Source organism: Anabrus simplex, chromosome 2 (genome assembly GCF_040414725.1).
Source record: "Anabrus simplex isolate iqAnaSimp1 chromosome 2, ASM4041472v1, whole genome shotgun sequence".
NCBI classification, from domain to species: domain Eukaryota; kingdom Metazoa; phylum Arthropoda; class Insecta; order Orthoptera; family Tettigoniidae; genus Anabrus; species Anabrus simplex.
In genome coordinates, this window is record NC_090266.1 from 129427840 (window position 1) to 129442295 (window position 14456).

The 14456-nt window shown below is 40.1% G+C and overlaps 1 protein-coding gene across 1 annotated transcript in view; it reads right to left on the reverse strand.

The window, feature by feature from the left end:
- The window catches only part of LOC136863926 (cytoplasmic aconitate hydratase), a 781251-nt gene extending 776048 nt beyond the window's left edge, over positions 1-5203 (reverse strand). Inside the window, exons 1-2 of the mRNA XM_067140355.2 lie at positions 5041-5203; positions 4762-4854 (exon numbers count right to left, since the gene is read on the reverse strand). Coding sequence (XP_066996456.1) covers positions 4762-4854; positions 5041-5047 — 100 coding nt within the window. The 5' untranslated portion in view covers positions 5048-5203. The remainder of the gene's footprint in view (positions 1-4761; positions 4855-5040) is intronic.
- Positions 5204-14456: the final 9253 nt, after the last annotated feature.

Sequence of the window (14456 nt, forward strand, 5' to 3'; positions counted from 1 at the left end):
TTTCAAAGCCCTCGATTCTTATCACTTCAAACTGATTTTTATACATATTGTAGATAATTCTTCGTTCTCGGTATCTGATTCCAATCACCTTCAGAATCTTAAATAGCTTGGACCAATCAACATTATTGAATGCCTTTTCTAGATATACGAATGCCATGTACATGGGCTTGTCCTTCTTCGTTCGATCCTCTAAGATCAGATGTAAAGTCAGGATTGCTTCATGTGTTCCTATATATCTTCTGAAGCCAAACTGATCTTCACTCAACTCAGCTTCAACTTGTCTTTCCATTCTTCTGTAAATAATAAGCGTTAAAATTTTGCAGGCATGAGATACTAAACTAATGGTGTGGTAGTTTTCACACTTGTCAGCACCGGCTTTCTTGGGAATTGGTATAACAACATTCTGCCGAAATCGGATGGCACTTCTCCTGTCTCACACATCTTATACACTAAATGGGAAAACCTTGTCATGCAGGTTTCTTCTAAGGCAGTCAGTAATTCAGAGGGAATATCATCAATTCCAGGTGCCTTGTTCCTATTTAGGTCTCTCACTGCTCTGTTAAATTCTGACCACAAAACTGGGTCTCCCACTTCATCAGCATTAAAAACCTCTTCTTGTTCCACAACCAAATAATTTTCATCTTTACACTGATACAACTATTGGATATGTTCCCGCCATCTTTCTGCTTTGTCTTCTTTCCCTAGAAATGACTTTCCATCTGTGCTCTTAATATTCATGCACCTAGATTTCCCTTCACCAAAGGTTCCTTGATTTTCCTGCAAGCAGCATTTACTTTTCCTAGGACCACACAACCTTAGACATCCTGGCACTTCTTCAGCCATTCTTCCTTAGCTACCATGCACTTTTTATCCACTCCAGTCTTTAATTGCCTGTATTCTTTTCTGCCCTCTTCACAAAATATTGTATCTGAGATAAAAAGCAACAGATTAAGGTAGATGCAACATATAGAGGGAATGTCACTCTATTGGTCTGTCAAGAGAATCTACAAAGGAAATCTAGGTGGCACAAGATGGAATGGAAGACCTAAACAGAAAGATGGCTGGATGATGCAGAGGAGGGTTTAAGAAGTTAAGAGGGGACATTCATGAAATGGGCCGAAAATGTCAATTTTCAATTTTTTTTTGCTAGTTGTTTACGTCGCACCGACACAGATAGGTCTTATGGCGACGATGGGACAGGAAAGGGCTAGGAGTGGGAAGGAACCGGCCGTGGCCCTAATTAAGGTACAGCCCCAGCATTTGCCTGGTGTGAAAATGGGAAACCACGGAAAACCATTTTCAGGACTGCCGACAGTGGGGTTCGAACCTACTATCTCCCGAATACTGGATACTGAATTTATTTTTTATTTAATAGTAGAACACACTAACAATATTTTCCCAAAGCTTCAAGGATGGAATCGCATCGGAAGTGCCTGAAAAATAATAATTAAATGTATATTAAATGTGTTCTGAAGCAACACTTCAATACTAGCTCGGTGAAGATCGATTCCGTGGATTACTTTCAGCAAACTTGCACGGGATACATCTAGAAGGCTGTGATACATACTCTTTGGTTTTATGGATCATCTGTGACTGTGTTCCGTATCTTAGAAACAATACCAAACCGGATGCTTTGTTTATGAAGAAGGAATAAAGTCTTGCTTTGCCTTGTGCTATTGACGGAGATTTACGCAAGTGTTTGATTTTTTCATTATTCAATAATGCCATGGTTACAAAGAATGTATAGAAGTCTGGATAAACAGTGTTTGCAAAGTTAGTGAACGCAAGATGTGAGACGCCAGCAATGAGGTTAGGTCCGAAGTAAGAACAGCATGGGCTACTTATTTTCACACGGCGTCAACAGACGAACAACCCATTCATAATCTGTGCCACATTAGCCGGTGTAAATATCTACAGGCTCAGAGGGATAGTAACCCCTACATTCACAAGGAGAGTCTTCCAAAATGTATCCTAGATGTTGTCAAGCCCACTTACAGGTTTCTGGCCGATCCTGAACTTCTCAAAAAGTGTGTTCTTGGCAAAACCCAGAATCTAAACGAGTCTCTAAATTCACTCACATGAAAACAATGCCCTAAAATCACATCTTCATCTGCTACAGTTGTCAGAATTGCAACTTATGATGCAGTTCTTTTATTTAATGGTGGAAACGTAGAGAGGATGAAGGTATTATAGAGAATGGGCTTTTTCTGCTAGTGGCTTTACGTCGCACCAACACAGAGAGGATCCTTAGTTCAGCCCGTGGACCCCATTCACACAGACGCATAAGGACTGTCGTTTGTTTACTCGCTTCTGGCCTTCTCGGAAAGGATGTTCTGCAGCAGCGCTCAGTGCTGCCAACCTCTGTACTTAGAAATTATGCTTCGATTGTTCCCCGTTCTTGCCGTGCAGACAGTTAGGATTAAGATAGGATCTGGACAATACGACGGTCTGGAGGGTTAGGATTCTTGCCGTGGACAAGACCATTGGTCTGGGCGTTTAGAAGCCGCGAAGCGGCCTTGGGCCCCTAATTTCGTATACGGTTAGGATAGGATCTAGACAAGATGATTGCTCTGGACGGTTAGAAGCCGTGAAGAGGCCATAGGCCCCTAGTTTCGAAATGTTATACTTGCGCTCTTATTGTGCTGCGGTTGGTAATGGATTATGATCAACATTCTTGACAGGAAGGAAATCACGCACCACTTTACATCGACCAATAGGAAAACGAGTAGCTACTTCAGAAATGAAAATGGTGTGTAATAATCTTAATTAGGTTATAAAAGTAAATGTGCTTCTAGGGACGGAATGGTGGGTTCCTGGACATCGCAATGAACACATCTCTCCTCTGAGACGCTCTCCAAGTAAGATTTCACTAAATCCACTTATTTCTAACATTACAAATATGGTCGCCCATGGACTGAACTAATACACAGCTAGGTCTTATGGCGATGGTGGGATAGGAATGGCCTAGGAGATGGAAGTGCCCGTGGCCTTAATTAAGGTACAGCCCCAGCATTTGCCTGGTGTGAAAATGGGAAACCATGGAAAACCAGCTTAAGGACTGCCGACAGTGGGGAGAATGGGCTTTAAGGTAAGAATTTTCACTCAATACATCTTGAGGAAAGAAAGATTTTTCTTTTTTTGCCATTTGGTTTACGTCGCACTGAAACAGATAGGTCTTATGGCGATGATGGAACATGAAAGGCCTAGGAATAGGAAGGAAGCAGCCGTGGCCTTAATTAAGGTTCAGCCCCGGCATTTGCCTGGTGTGAAAACGGGAAACCACGGAAAACCATCTTCGGGGCTGCCAACAGTGGGGTTCGAACCCACTATATCCCAGATGCGAGCTCAGCTGCACACTTTTAACCGCACGGCGATAATAAGATTTAGAGTGACTCTCTGCAACTGAAAAGTCAGCTGAAGACCTGGTAAAGCACAGAAGGCACAAAACAAGAAACCAGAAGAGAAGAATTGAAGGGAATGAGGACCCTGAGTACAAATTCGGGGCCTTCTGAAGAGGTGATAAAAGAAACAACAGTAGGTTCAACTTTAAATTGCATTTCCTGAAAATTATGTTTTAAAAAGTTTATGCACCTTTTCCTCAAATTCTATGAAGGTAAAATTATGAAATTTTGTACATTTATTTACAAAACATAATAAATGTTGTCACAAGAGTAAATTTTTAAATTACCGAGCTCGATAGCTGCAGTCACTTAATTGCAGCCAGTGTCCAGTATTCGGGAGATAGTAGGTTCGAACCCCACTATCGGCAGCCCTGAAAATGGTTTTCCGTGGTTTCCCATTTTCACACCAGGCAAATGCTGGGGTTGTACCTTAATTAAGGCCACGGCCGCTTCCTTCCCACTCATAGCCATTTCCTGTCCCACCGTCGCCATAAGACCTATCTGTGTCGGTGCGACGTAAAGCAACTAGCAAAAAAAATTTTGAAATTCTGACTGTAAGCTGAGAGATGGGACAAAGTGCTTGGAATTTTGCATGAATTTTATACCATATTTACGAAGTTATAAATAAAAAATGATAAAAATTCTCCTATTTGATACATTCAAAATACCTCATGAGAGAAGCTTACTATATGCAAAGAGATTAAACATAGAAAATTTTGTAGAAATCTATTGGCTAATTTTTTAGGAAAAGGTAGATATTTTTTTGAAAAAATTAAGATAAAAAAGTTAACATATATATATATATATATATAGGGAGAAATAGAAAATGTGTTAATTTCGTGTAAAGCATGGTACAAAATTTCATTGCCGTACCTTCAAAACTGTGGGTTTCGTGCATCTTTTAAATAGTGTGTTTTTTCATGAACGTCCCTAGAAGAACTACACATGTAAGAGTGAAAAACCACAATATCGAGAGACGTAGCCCGTCCTGAAATTTACTGATAAATTACCAGTACTTGTAAATGGGTGCATAATAATATCTTCTCAACCTCATTACTCTTCCACAAATCTGTTGAAGGGGAACACATTACCACATTCTCCGAAAAATCATGTCTAGCAAGGAGGACTATCAGGTTAAAAGAAGTCTGTGCACTAAGTAAATAATTTTGCAGTTTAAAAAAAGAAAAAAAACTATGACAACCACAGAAAACAATTACATGAAGTCTTATTTTGAAGTAGAAAACTCCCTCCGATCATTTGGCCCCTAGGCAGTTCCCTGAAGCGGTACAGAAAGAGTAACCTACATCAACACTCGGGGTTGCACAACATGCTTTTTTTTAAATCTCGTCAGAAAACTTACGGTAATTCGAATTCAGAGCCGGCAGATCATAGTATTTGTGGTCTATTCCGTCAACCGACAATTTCTTCAAGTAGCCTGCATACGGATTAGTCCCTGAAAAAGTATAGAAAATTGTAAGTCATTCTTAGAGGTTATTCAACAAACAAACATACTCGCAACTAATTCAACTGACAGTCTATAAAAAACAAGGCACATCTATATTTAACAATCATAACAGAAGAGTTACCTAAATAAACATGTATTTATTGAACAAAACACCGAAAATATGCCTCCACTTACCTGCCATGACGACTGAAAGGCACGTCACGTATCAGACGAATGTTCGTACTCGATAAGGACTAACGATCTGTTACCACATGCGGCACTTTGCACCCAAGGGCGAATTGTATGTTTTAAAAAATCAGTCCCCTCTAACCTATAACTACTCCACAAGAAGTTCCTTCTCACAGACTCACACTGTTATTCCATGCCATGCAAGAACCAATGGGTAGGGAAGGGACAGAAAAGGATGTACTCTTCTTCTTCTTCTTCTTGGTGAGTTTTTGGACATCGTCGTAGGACGCTACGTCCAGTCACTGGTGTGCGGGATAATTAATGTCTAGGAGAGGTACCAACATTAGAAGAAAATAGTACACTACAAGATAGTAGGGTTAGCTATGTAATGAAGCTAATGACAGCCGGGAATAATGAAACTGAGGAAAATACCAAGAATATGGAGGCTAATCTATCGAGGACAACACAAAAACACTGGGACACAGGGTTCTAACGCTTCACGTCTGTGTGGTCTGCCACGACGTCTTACTACGAACAAACCAGACCGGACCACATATAAGGGTTAGGATGCAAAAGTTCATACCTATAGGGAAGGAAAAGGTTACTATTGGATGTTACAGGTAACTAAAAATTTAAGGATTAAGTCTACCACGCGAAAAGACGGTTGAAACACTAAACACGAAGCATTTAACGGCAGTTAGTAACCCACATGAAGAAGCTTAGCTATGAATTCTCGACGGTGATGTTCATATGTCTGACACTGAAAAAAAAAAAATATGGTTGACAGTACCTACTGCCCGACCGCATGGACATAAGTTACTTTCGATAAGATTAAGGCGATAGAGATGAGCAGGCGTACACACATGATTTAAGCGAAGCCGTATAATTGTAGTAATATGACGCCGAGTGTAGTTACCAAAAGCGAAACACAGTTTATTAGGAATATCAGGCAGAAGTGTGAATAAGTGCTTACCTTTCAACGGGGAAGTTCGGCGCCATACTGCACACCACTGATCGTGGATGAAGTGACGACAGTGGTCCCATAAGTCTGTGTGTGAAACTGCGATATAGTAATCCAATCCAGAACCCTGGGCAGCCTCTTTAGCTAGGATATCCGCTGTGACATTACCGTGTATGCCAGAATGGCCCGGAAGCCATGCGAATAATACTTTAACAAGTCATAGCTTAATTTGCGTAAATTTTTAATGTACCAATTATTGGTATGTTCGGGATTGTCTAAAGCCTTCAAGGTGCTTAAAGTACAAATGAGAGCTTGTGATATTCCAGAATATTTTATGTAAAACCTGTCATACGAAAATGAAAAGGGGATTGTAACCAAGTTTCGCTCAAGAAAATTACCACAGGATCAAAAGAATTTATTAAACTCACTAATTCATGTTACTTAGTTAATATGCTCCGACAATTCCATTGCAGGAGCCGCAAGTTTTACTTGACGGTAGGGGGAGATTCCACAACTTGAACAAGATCATCATATAATGATTTTAACTCTTTCTTCCATATGCCGGTTGTATCAATTGTTGCGATTACATCTGCAAATCTGTTAAAGAGAGGTCGACATAGTTCTTTAGGGTTAACGTTTGCTTTACCCTGTAAAGCCATGACAGAGGAAGATGACGATATTGGCGCGTGGGGATCCGAAGTTTGCCCTTGAGGACTTGGCTTCAGTGATGTAGAGGCAGTCTCGGTAGGAGGAGCAGGTATCAAACGCACTAGGGGAGTGCCAGAATGTTCTGGAACCGTTTGCGGATTACTTAGTAACCGCAAATATGATGCCCTATCATACCCTGGGGTGACAGGTGGGCGGGGGGGGTTATTAACCACCATAGTAAATTTACGCTTTCGAGGATGAGTTTCTTCCGATGGAGTTGATCTAGTGGGTAAAGGAGGAAAATGTTGGGGTATCAGAAGGGGGTTAGATAGGGACTGTAATGGGGCAAAATAGTTTTTCACTTCAAAATAGGATTTGTTTTCAACACTCATAATGCGTTTAATTTCTTTTTGTTGTTTGTGGATTTCACAATGTTCTGCTCCAGCAGGATGATTTCCGCCACAGTTAGCACATTTAACGACTTGGTGAGTGCAATCTTCAGTAGAATGAGTAAGGGAACACTTTCCACACCTCGGCTCCCTAGAACGACAATTAGAAGCGGTGTGTCCATACCGCTGACATCGTTTGCATATTAAAGGAGAAAAAATGTAGGCCTGAACCTCTATCATGACTTTAAAAATAGACACGCTTTTCGGAAGGTGTTGACTCTCGAATACAACCTTCACAGTACCTGTAGGGATATATTCAGTTTTTCCGTCTTTAGATGAACGTCTATTTAGACGTTGTACTTTCACTACAGGATAAGGTGAATCTAAATAGGTGAGAATGTCGGATTCGGAAATAGTAGTGTCTACTCCCCTTATGACCCCTACACGCTGAATATTCGAAGACGGAATAAAAGCTTTCAATTTCTTTTCTGCAAGAATGGGATGAGAAAGAAAGGCGTTTGCAGCCTTACTAGACATAAAAGTAACTTGAATTCTATTTCGTCCCTTCCTATGTATGGCCTTGACGTCACCAATTTGCCTCTCGTAGAAAATCCGTCCCAGTGCCATAGGGTGAATATGTCCTATTTTATTTGTAGAGTCAATCGATTCAACAAATACTATGTAAGGGCCAAGATGAGTGGTAGAATAGGTAGATACAGGAACTTGCGGGCGCTGATCCGAATCACATATTGTATCGTGAGAACTGTCTCGTTGAGTAACAGTATTACTAACGTCCATGGGTAAATCCTTACGCACGGCACCTTTAGCAATATCAGGAGGTCGGCCTAAAGGGCCACCACCACTATCTACAGACATAATAGTCCAAAAGGAATTACCCTATACTAGCACCAGAACAAACACAAAAGAAAATTACTAGGATACAAACACAAACATAAAACACTCTACTTATCTACAAACAGGAAAAAAGCCGCTGCACCAGTGACCGGAGCTAGACGTGTACACCGCACAACAGCCGAACGCTGAGTCAAGGATGTACTCAAACACTACCGACAGATGTCTCACGAGTAGTACACGGTAACCAAGGTCTGTCTAGGGAGGTCTGGTCACGCTACCACAATCCTTTGCGGTGGCGGCCATATTGGGTCTCAAATATCGTTGTTACGTGGGCATGCCCGATGTATTGATGTGAGTTATTACTTGTATTTTGAAGGAAAACGGGATAGTGCGCCGCACCAAATTGTCAAAATAAGACAACTGACGGAATTAGAGTGTTTCGCTTCCCGAGAGATAAGCAAAGGAGAGCTCAGTGGATACAAAACTGTAGCCGTAACAAATGGCAACCTACAGATAATTGCTTCTTGTGCGAGGTTAGTGAAGTTATACATTCGTATTATTCCTGAATAACAGTATGTTTATATGAACGATGTTTTATATTTATAGGTCTTATTATGTTTTTTTTTGCTAGTGCCTTTACGTCACACCGACACAGATAGGTCTTATGGCGACGATGGGAGAGGAAAGGCATAGGAGTTGGAAGGAAGCGGCCGTGGCATTAATTAAAGTACAGCCCCATCCCAACAATTTTCTAAGTCCCTAATCCACCTAAGTCTTTGACATATAATAGGAAACCTCCCAAAGAAAGAGAATTGTCTTTCAAAACAAGCAAGAAAAGTAACAGGAAATGTGTAATACTAGTATTGATGTTTATGAAAATTTCCTTTTCATGTGTCCGGCTCCATGGCTAAATGGTTAGTGTGCTGGCCTTTGGTCACAGGGGTTTCAGGTTCGATTCTCGGCAGGTTCAGGAATTTTAACCATAATTGGTCAATTTCGCTGACACGGGAGCTGGGTGTGTGTGTCGTCTTCATCCTCATTTCATCCTCATCACGACGCGCAGATCGCCTGCGAGAGTCAGACCAAAAGACCTGCACCTGGCGAGCCAAACTTGTCCTCAGACGCTCCTGGCACTAAAAGCCAAACGCCATTTCATTCCATTCCTTTTCACGTAAACTACAGACAGTATCATTCTAACCCTACATGCAACGTAGAAATATTTCACAGATATTTGAAATGCTTGTTCCTGTACAGTTACCAATTATAATCACAACAAACAATAGGCCTATCACTTCAAACCAACAATTTATGTCTAGCTGGCCATCATTACAGCAATTGTATTGATAATACAGTAGCAGTCTTATACTGTACTGTAGTTATTATTTACAGCTAAATTTCATTCATCTTAAATGCTCTATAGAGTACATTATATGGCTGGACAAATACTTAAAGATCACAACACTCGCTTCACTCGCATTAACCAACTACTGTAATTTAATGTACCGTAGCCTAACATAATATCCTAGTGTACTCCCTAAAATAGTCTAACCTAGGTTAACTCAACTTAATAGTGACTGAATTTCTATTTCTTATGAAATCTTGTCTACCAATGGCTTTAATTTTCTTAACCATTATTATTATTATTATTATTATTATTATTATTATTATTATTATTATTATTATTATTATTATTATTATTATTATTATTATTATTATTATTATTATATGCATGAATATTAGGACTGTGGTCGCCAACTCACGCTCCCTGGTTAGGAGAGCCTGACGCCCCTTTCAGTCGCCTCTTATGACAGGCAGGGGATACCGTGGTTGTTGTTCTATTGCCCCCACCCACGGGGAGAAATCTATTTTGGGGTGTGACTACGAGGCCCTTAGCTGAGACTTGACATTGCTTTCACTATTCTAGCCCATCCGACCTCCCCTGGTCAACACTTGTTCTTTTCCGACCTCGACGGCATTAGCGCATTCGAGGCCTAGGACGTTTTTCATTTCCACGCACTTTGTGACCTTCATCTTTCTTTTGCCGATACCTTCATTTTTCGAAGTTTTGGTCCCCTTCCATTTATTTTCTTCTGATTAGTGTTTATAGAGGATGGTTGTCCAGTTGTACTTCCTCGTAAAACAATAATCACCACCACTACTTTGTACTATATAGCTGTATGGTTTATGAATAAACTAGTTAAGAGTAGCTAAGAACATCACTCTTGTTGTTTACGTGCAGAATATTTTTGCCTTAGAACCGAAATAAATACCACACGAATGGATAAAAACGTTTACCATACATAATTTAATGCACTCAACTCAAGAGGCATTCATAGTTGGTCAACATACAGGGGTAACCTTTCAGAAACGCAGTATCGGAAATCGCTCTCTTAATAAAGAAAACGCTGAAGGTAATTTATTACAACCGTCGTTTAGTACTTTAAATGCAGTACTTCAAGTTCAGTATTTCATGTACCGGTAATCATAATATGACACAGGTGCTGTACAGATTTCTATGTTTCTGTCAATAAGATTACGTATTTGACAGATGATATTAATAAGAAACACAGTAAGACCAAGTTGTAAGGAAGTAAAAGAGAAGAACATGAGCTTTTCTGTTGATTTTGTTTCTCAAAAAAAGAAGGAAAAAAAGAATTTCAGGCTCTGTTAATTATCCTCCTATTCAAATAGCTGTGAATCTATTCATATCATTTAAGTGTTATACAGTTATATATACATGGCCAGGAGATGCCCAATTAAATTCTTTATCAAAATTTGTTGGTATTTTGTTTTTATTTCAGTGTACGGTACCGAAATCCTGTACATTCGAATACACTTGCCTTTGGTTACGCTCGCTTAAAGACCCAATATGGCGGCTCCATAAGTAGCATTCGTGACTTGACCTCCCTAGACAGACCTTGACGGTAACGAAGCGGTGCGGACAGAGAAACTGCGATCGCCACGACATCTTGCTATCAACGTTTCTATCTTAAGCTGTTGATTGAGGAAGTTCAATCAATCAATACTGGTCTGCATTTAAGGCAGTCGCCCAGGTGGCAGATTCCATATCTGTTGTTTTCCTACCCTTTTCCTAAATGATTTCAAAAAAATTGGAAATTTATTGAACGTATCCCTTGGTAAGTTATTCCAATCCCTAATTCCCCTGCTGTCCATCTCACAACATTTTCGAGGTCACGTTGCAGTTGCTCACATCTTTGTCTTCATATCTTCAAATTGTGATCTTTCCTACTTTTATAAACGCCACTCAAACTTATTCGTCTACTAATGTCATTCCACGCCATCTCTCCGCTGACAGCTCAGAACATACCACTTAGTCGAGCAGCTCGTCTTCTTTCTGTCAGTTCTTCCCAACCCAAACTTTGCAATATTTTTGTAACGCAACTCTTTTGTCGTAAATCACCCAGAAAAAATCGAGCTGCTTTTCTTTGGATTTTTTTTTTCAGTTCTTGAATCAGGTAATCCTGGTGAGGATCCCATACACTGGAACCATACTCTAGTTGGGGTATTACCAGAGACTTATATGCCCTCTCCTTTACATCCTTACTACAACACGAAAACACCATCGTAACCATGTGCAGAGATCTGTACCCTTTATTTACAATCCCATTTATGTGACTACCCCAATGAAGATCTTTCCTTATATTAACACCTAGATACTTACAATGTTCCCCAAAAGGAACTTTCACCCATCAACGCAGTAATTAAAATTGAGAGGACTTTTCCTATTTGTGAAACTCACAACCTGACTTTTAACCACTTTTAACAACATACCATTGCCTGCTGCCAATCTCACAACATTTTCGAGGTCACGTTGCAGTGGCTCACAATCTTGTAACTTATTTATCACTCTATAAAGAATAACATCATCCGCAAAAAGCCTTACCTCCGATTCCACTCCTTTACTCTTATCATTTATATGTATAAGAAAACATAAAGGTCCGATAATACTGCCTTGAGGAATTCCCCTCTTAATTATTACAGGGTCAGATAAAGTTTCACCTACTCTAATTCTCTGAGATCTATTTTCTAGAAATATAGCAACCCATTCTGTCACTCTTTTGTCTAGTCCAATTGCACTCATTTTTGCCAGTAGTCTCCCATGATCCACCCTATCAAATGCTTTAGACACGTCAATCGCTATACAGTCCATTTGACCTCCAGAATCCAAGATATCTGCTATATCTTGCTGGAATCCTACAAGTTGAGCTTACGTGGAACAACCTTTCCTAAAACCGAACTGCCTTCTATCGAACCAAATATTAATTTCAAAAACATGTCTAATAAAAACAGAAAGAATGCATTCCCAAAGCTTACATACAATGCACGTCAAACTTACTGGCCTGTAATTTTCAGCTTTATGTCTATCACCCTTTCCTTTATACACAGGGCTTACTATAGCAACTCTCCATTCATCTGGTATAGCTCCTCCGACCAAACAATAATCAAATAAGTACTTCAGATATGGTACTATATCCCAACCCATTGTCTTTTGTATATCCCCAGAAATCTTATCAATTCCAGCCGCTTTTCTAGTTTTCAAATTTTTTATCTTATTGTAAATGTCATTGTTACCATATGTAAATTTTAATACTTCTTTGCCTTTGTCTCCTCCGCTATCTCAACATTATCCTTGTAACTAACAAACTTTACACACTGCTGACTGCATACTTCTGCCTTTTGAAGATCCTCACATACACACTCCGCTTGTTCATTAATTATTCCTGGAATGTCCTTCTTGGAACCTGTTTCTACATTAAAATACCTTGCATTTTTCACTAAAATTTGTATGACTGCCAATTGTGCTTGCCATCATGTTATACTTAGCTGCCTTCTTTGCTAGATACAATTTTGTAGTAAGTTCCTTCAATTTCTCCTTACTTCCACAGCCATTTCTAACTCTATTTCTTTCCAGTCTGCACCTCCTTCTTAGTCTTTTTACTTCTCTATTATAATAAGGTGGGTCTTCACCATTCCTTACTACCCTTAAAGGTACAAACCTGTTTTCACATTCCTCAACAATTTCTTTAAACCCATCCCAGAGTCTGTTTACATTTTTTCTTTACCGTTTTCCACCGAACATAGTTACTTCATAGAAACTGCTTCATGCCTGCTTTATCAGCCATATGGTTCTGCCTAATAGTCCTACATTTAAGACCTTCCTTATTATCACATTTATTTTTAACTACGAAAAAAACCGCTTCTTGGTCACTAATACCATCTATTATTACGGTTTCCCTATAGAGCTCATCTGCTTTTATCAGCACCACATCCAGGATATTTTTCCCTCTGTTTGGTTCCATCACTTTCTGAATCAGGTGTCCTTCCCATATTAACTTATTTGCCATTTGTTGGTCACGCTTCCTGTCGTTCGCATTTCCTTCCCAATTGATATTTGGCAAGTTCAGATCTCCCGCTACAATCACATTTCTTTCCATGTCGTTTCCCACATAGCCGACTATCCTATCAAAAAATTTCGAATCCGCGTCTGTGCTACCCTTTCCCGACCTGTACCGTACACTCCAAATACATCAAGTTGCCTGTTATCTTTAGAAATGGGCCTTACACCTAGATTTTCATGTGTCTCATCTTTAACATTTTCGTAGCTTACAAATTCTTCTTTCACCAGAATGAATACTCCCCCTCCCAACATACTTATCCTATCTCCGCGATACACACTCCAGTGCCGTGAGAAAATTTCTGCATCCATTATATAATTTCTCAGCCATAATTCAACTCCTATTACAATATCTGGTAAATATAACATATCTATTAAATTACTTAATTCTATTCCTATCCTTACAATACTTCTACAGTTCAAAACTAACACTTTTAGATCATCTCTACTTAATTTCCAGTTCCCTTTTCCCTTATTACCGCTCACTAGGCTACCCCGTTTCCCTGAATGTACCCCCCATTACCCTTCCAAACAAATTTCCTAACATACGTACCACTGCGGTTTAAGTGAAGGCCATCTGAGCGCAAATCCCTATCCCCTACCCACCCATTATGATCTAGAAATTCCACTCCCAGTTTCCCACAGACCCACTCCACAGTCTCATTGAAATCCACAATCACCCTCCTGTCAGTATCCCTCCTACACAGTATTCCACTAATAACAAACTCCGTTTCTTAAACTGCACCCGTGCTGCATTTACCAGCTCCCACTCATCTCCAACTATGTTGGTACTTATATCAGCTTGTCTTACCTTGTTGGTACCAACGTGAAACACTACCACCTTCTCCTTCCCCTCCTCCCTCTCTTCTACTTTCCTCAACATCTGCTTCAACCTAATTCCTGGATAACATTCTACCCAGGTTCCCTTTCCTCCACACACTTTCCCCACGTGTCTAACGATGGAATCCCCCATGACCAGAGCTTCAACCCTACCCACCTCACTTGATCCCTCCCCTTCTGGTCAGCACAATCTTTGCTGATAGCTGCAGAAGCTACTTCCTCCTCCCTTTTCTCCTTCCCATGAACCTGTTCCACCTGTCTTCTCCTATCCTATACTCTACATTTCCCTTTCCTACCTTTTCCCTTCCTCCTA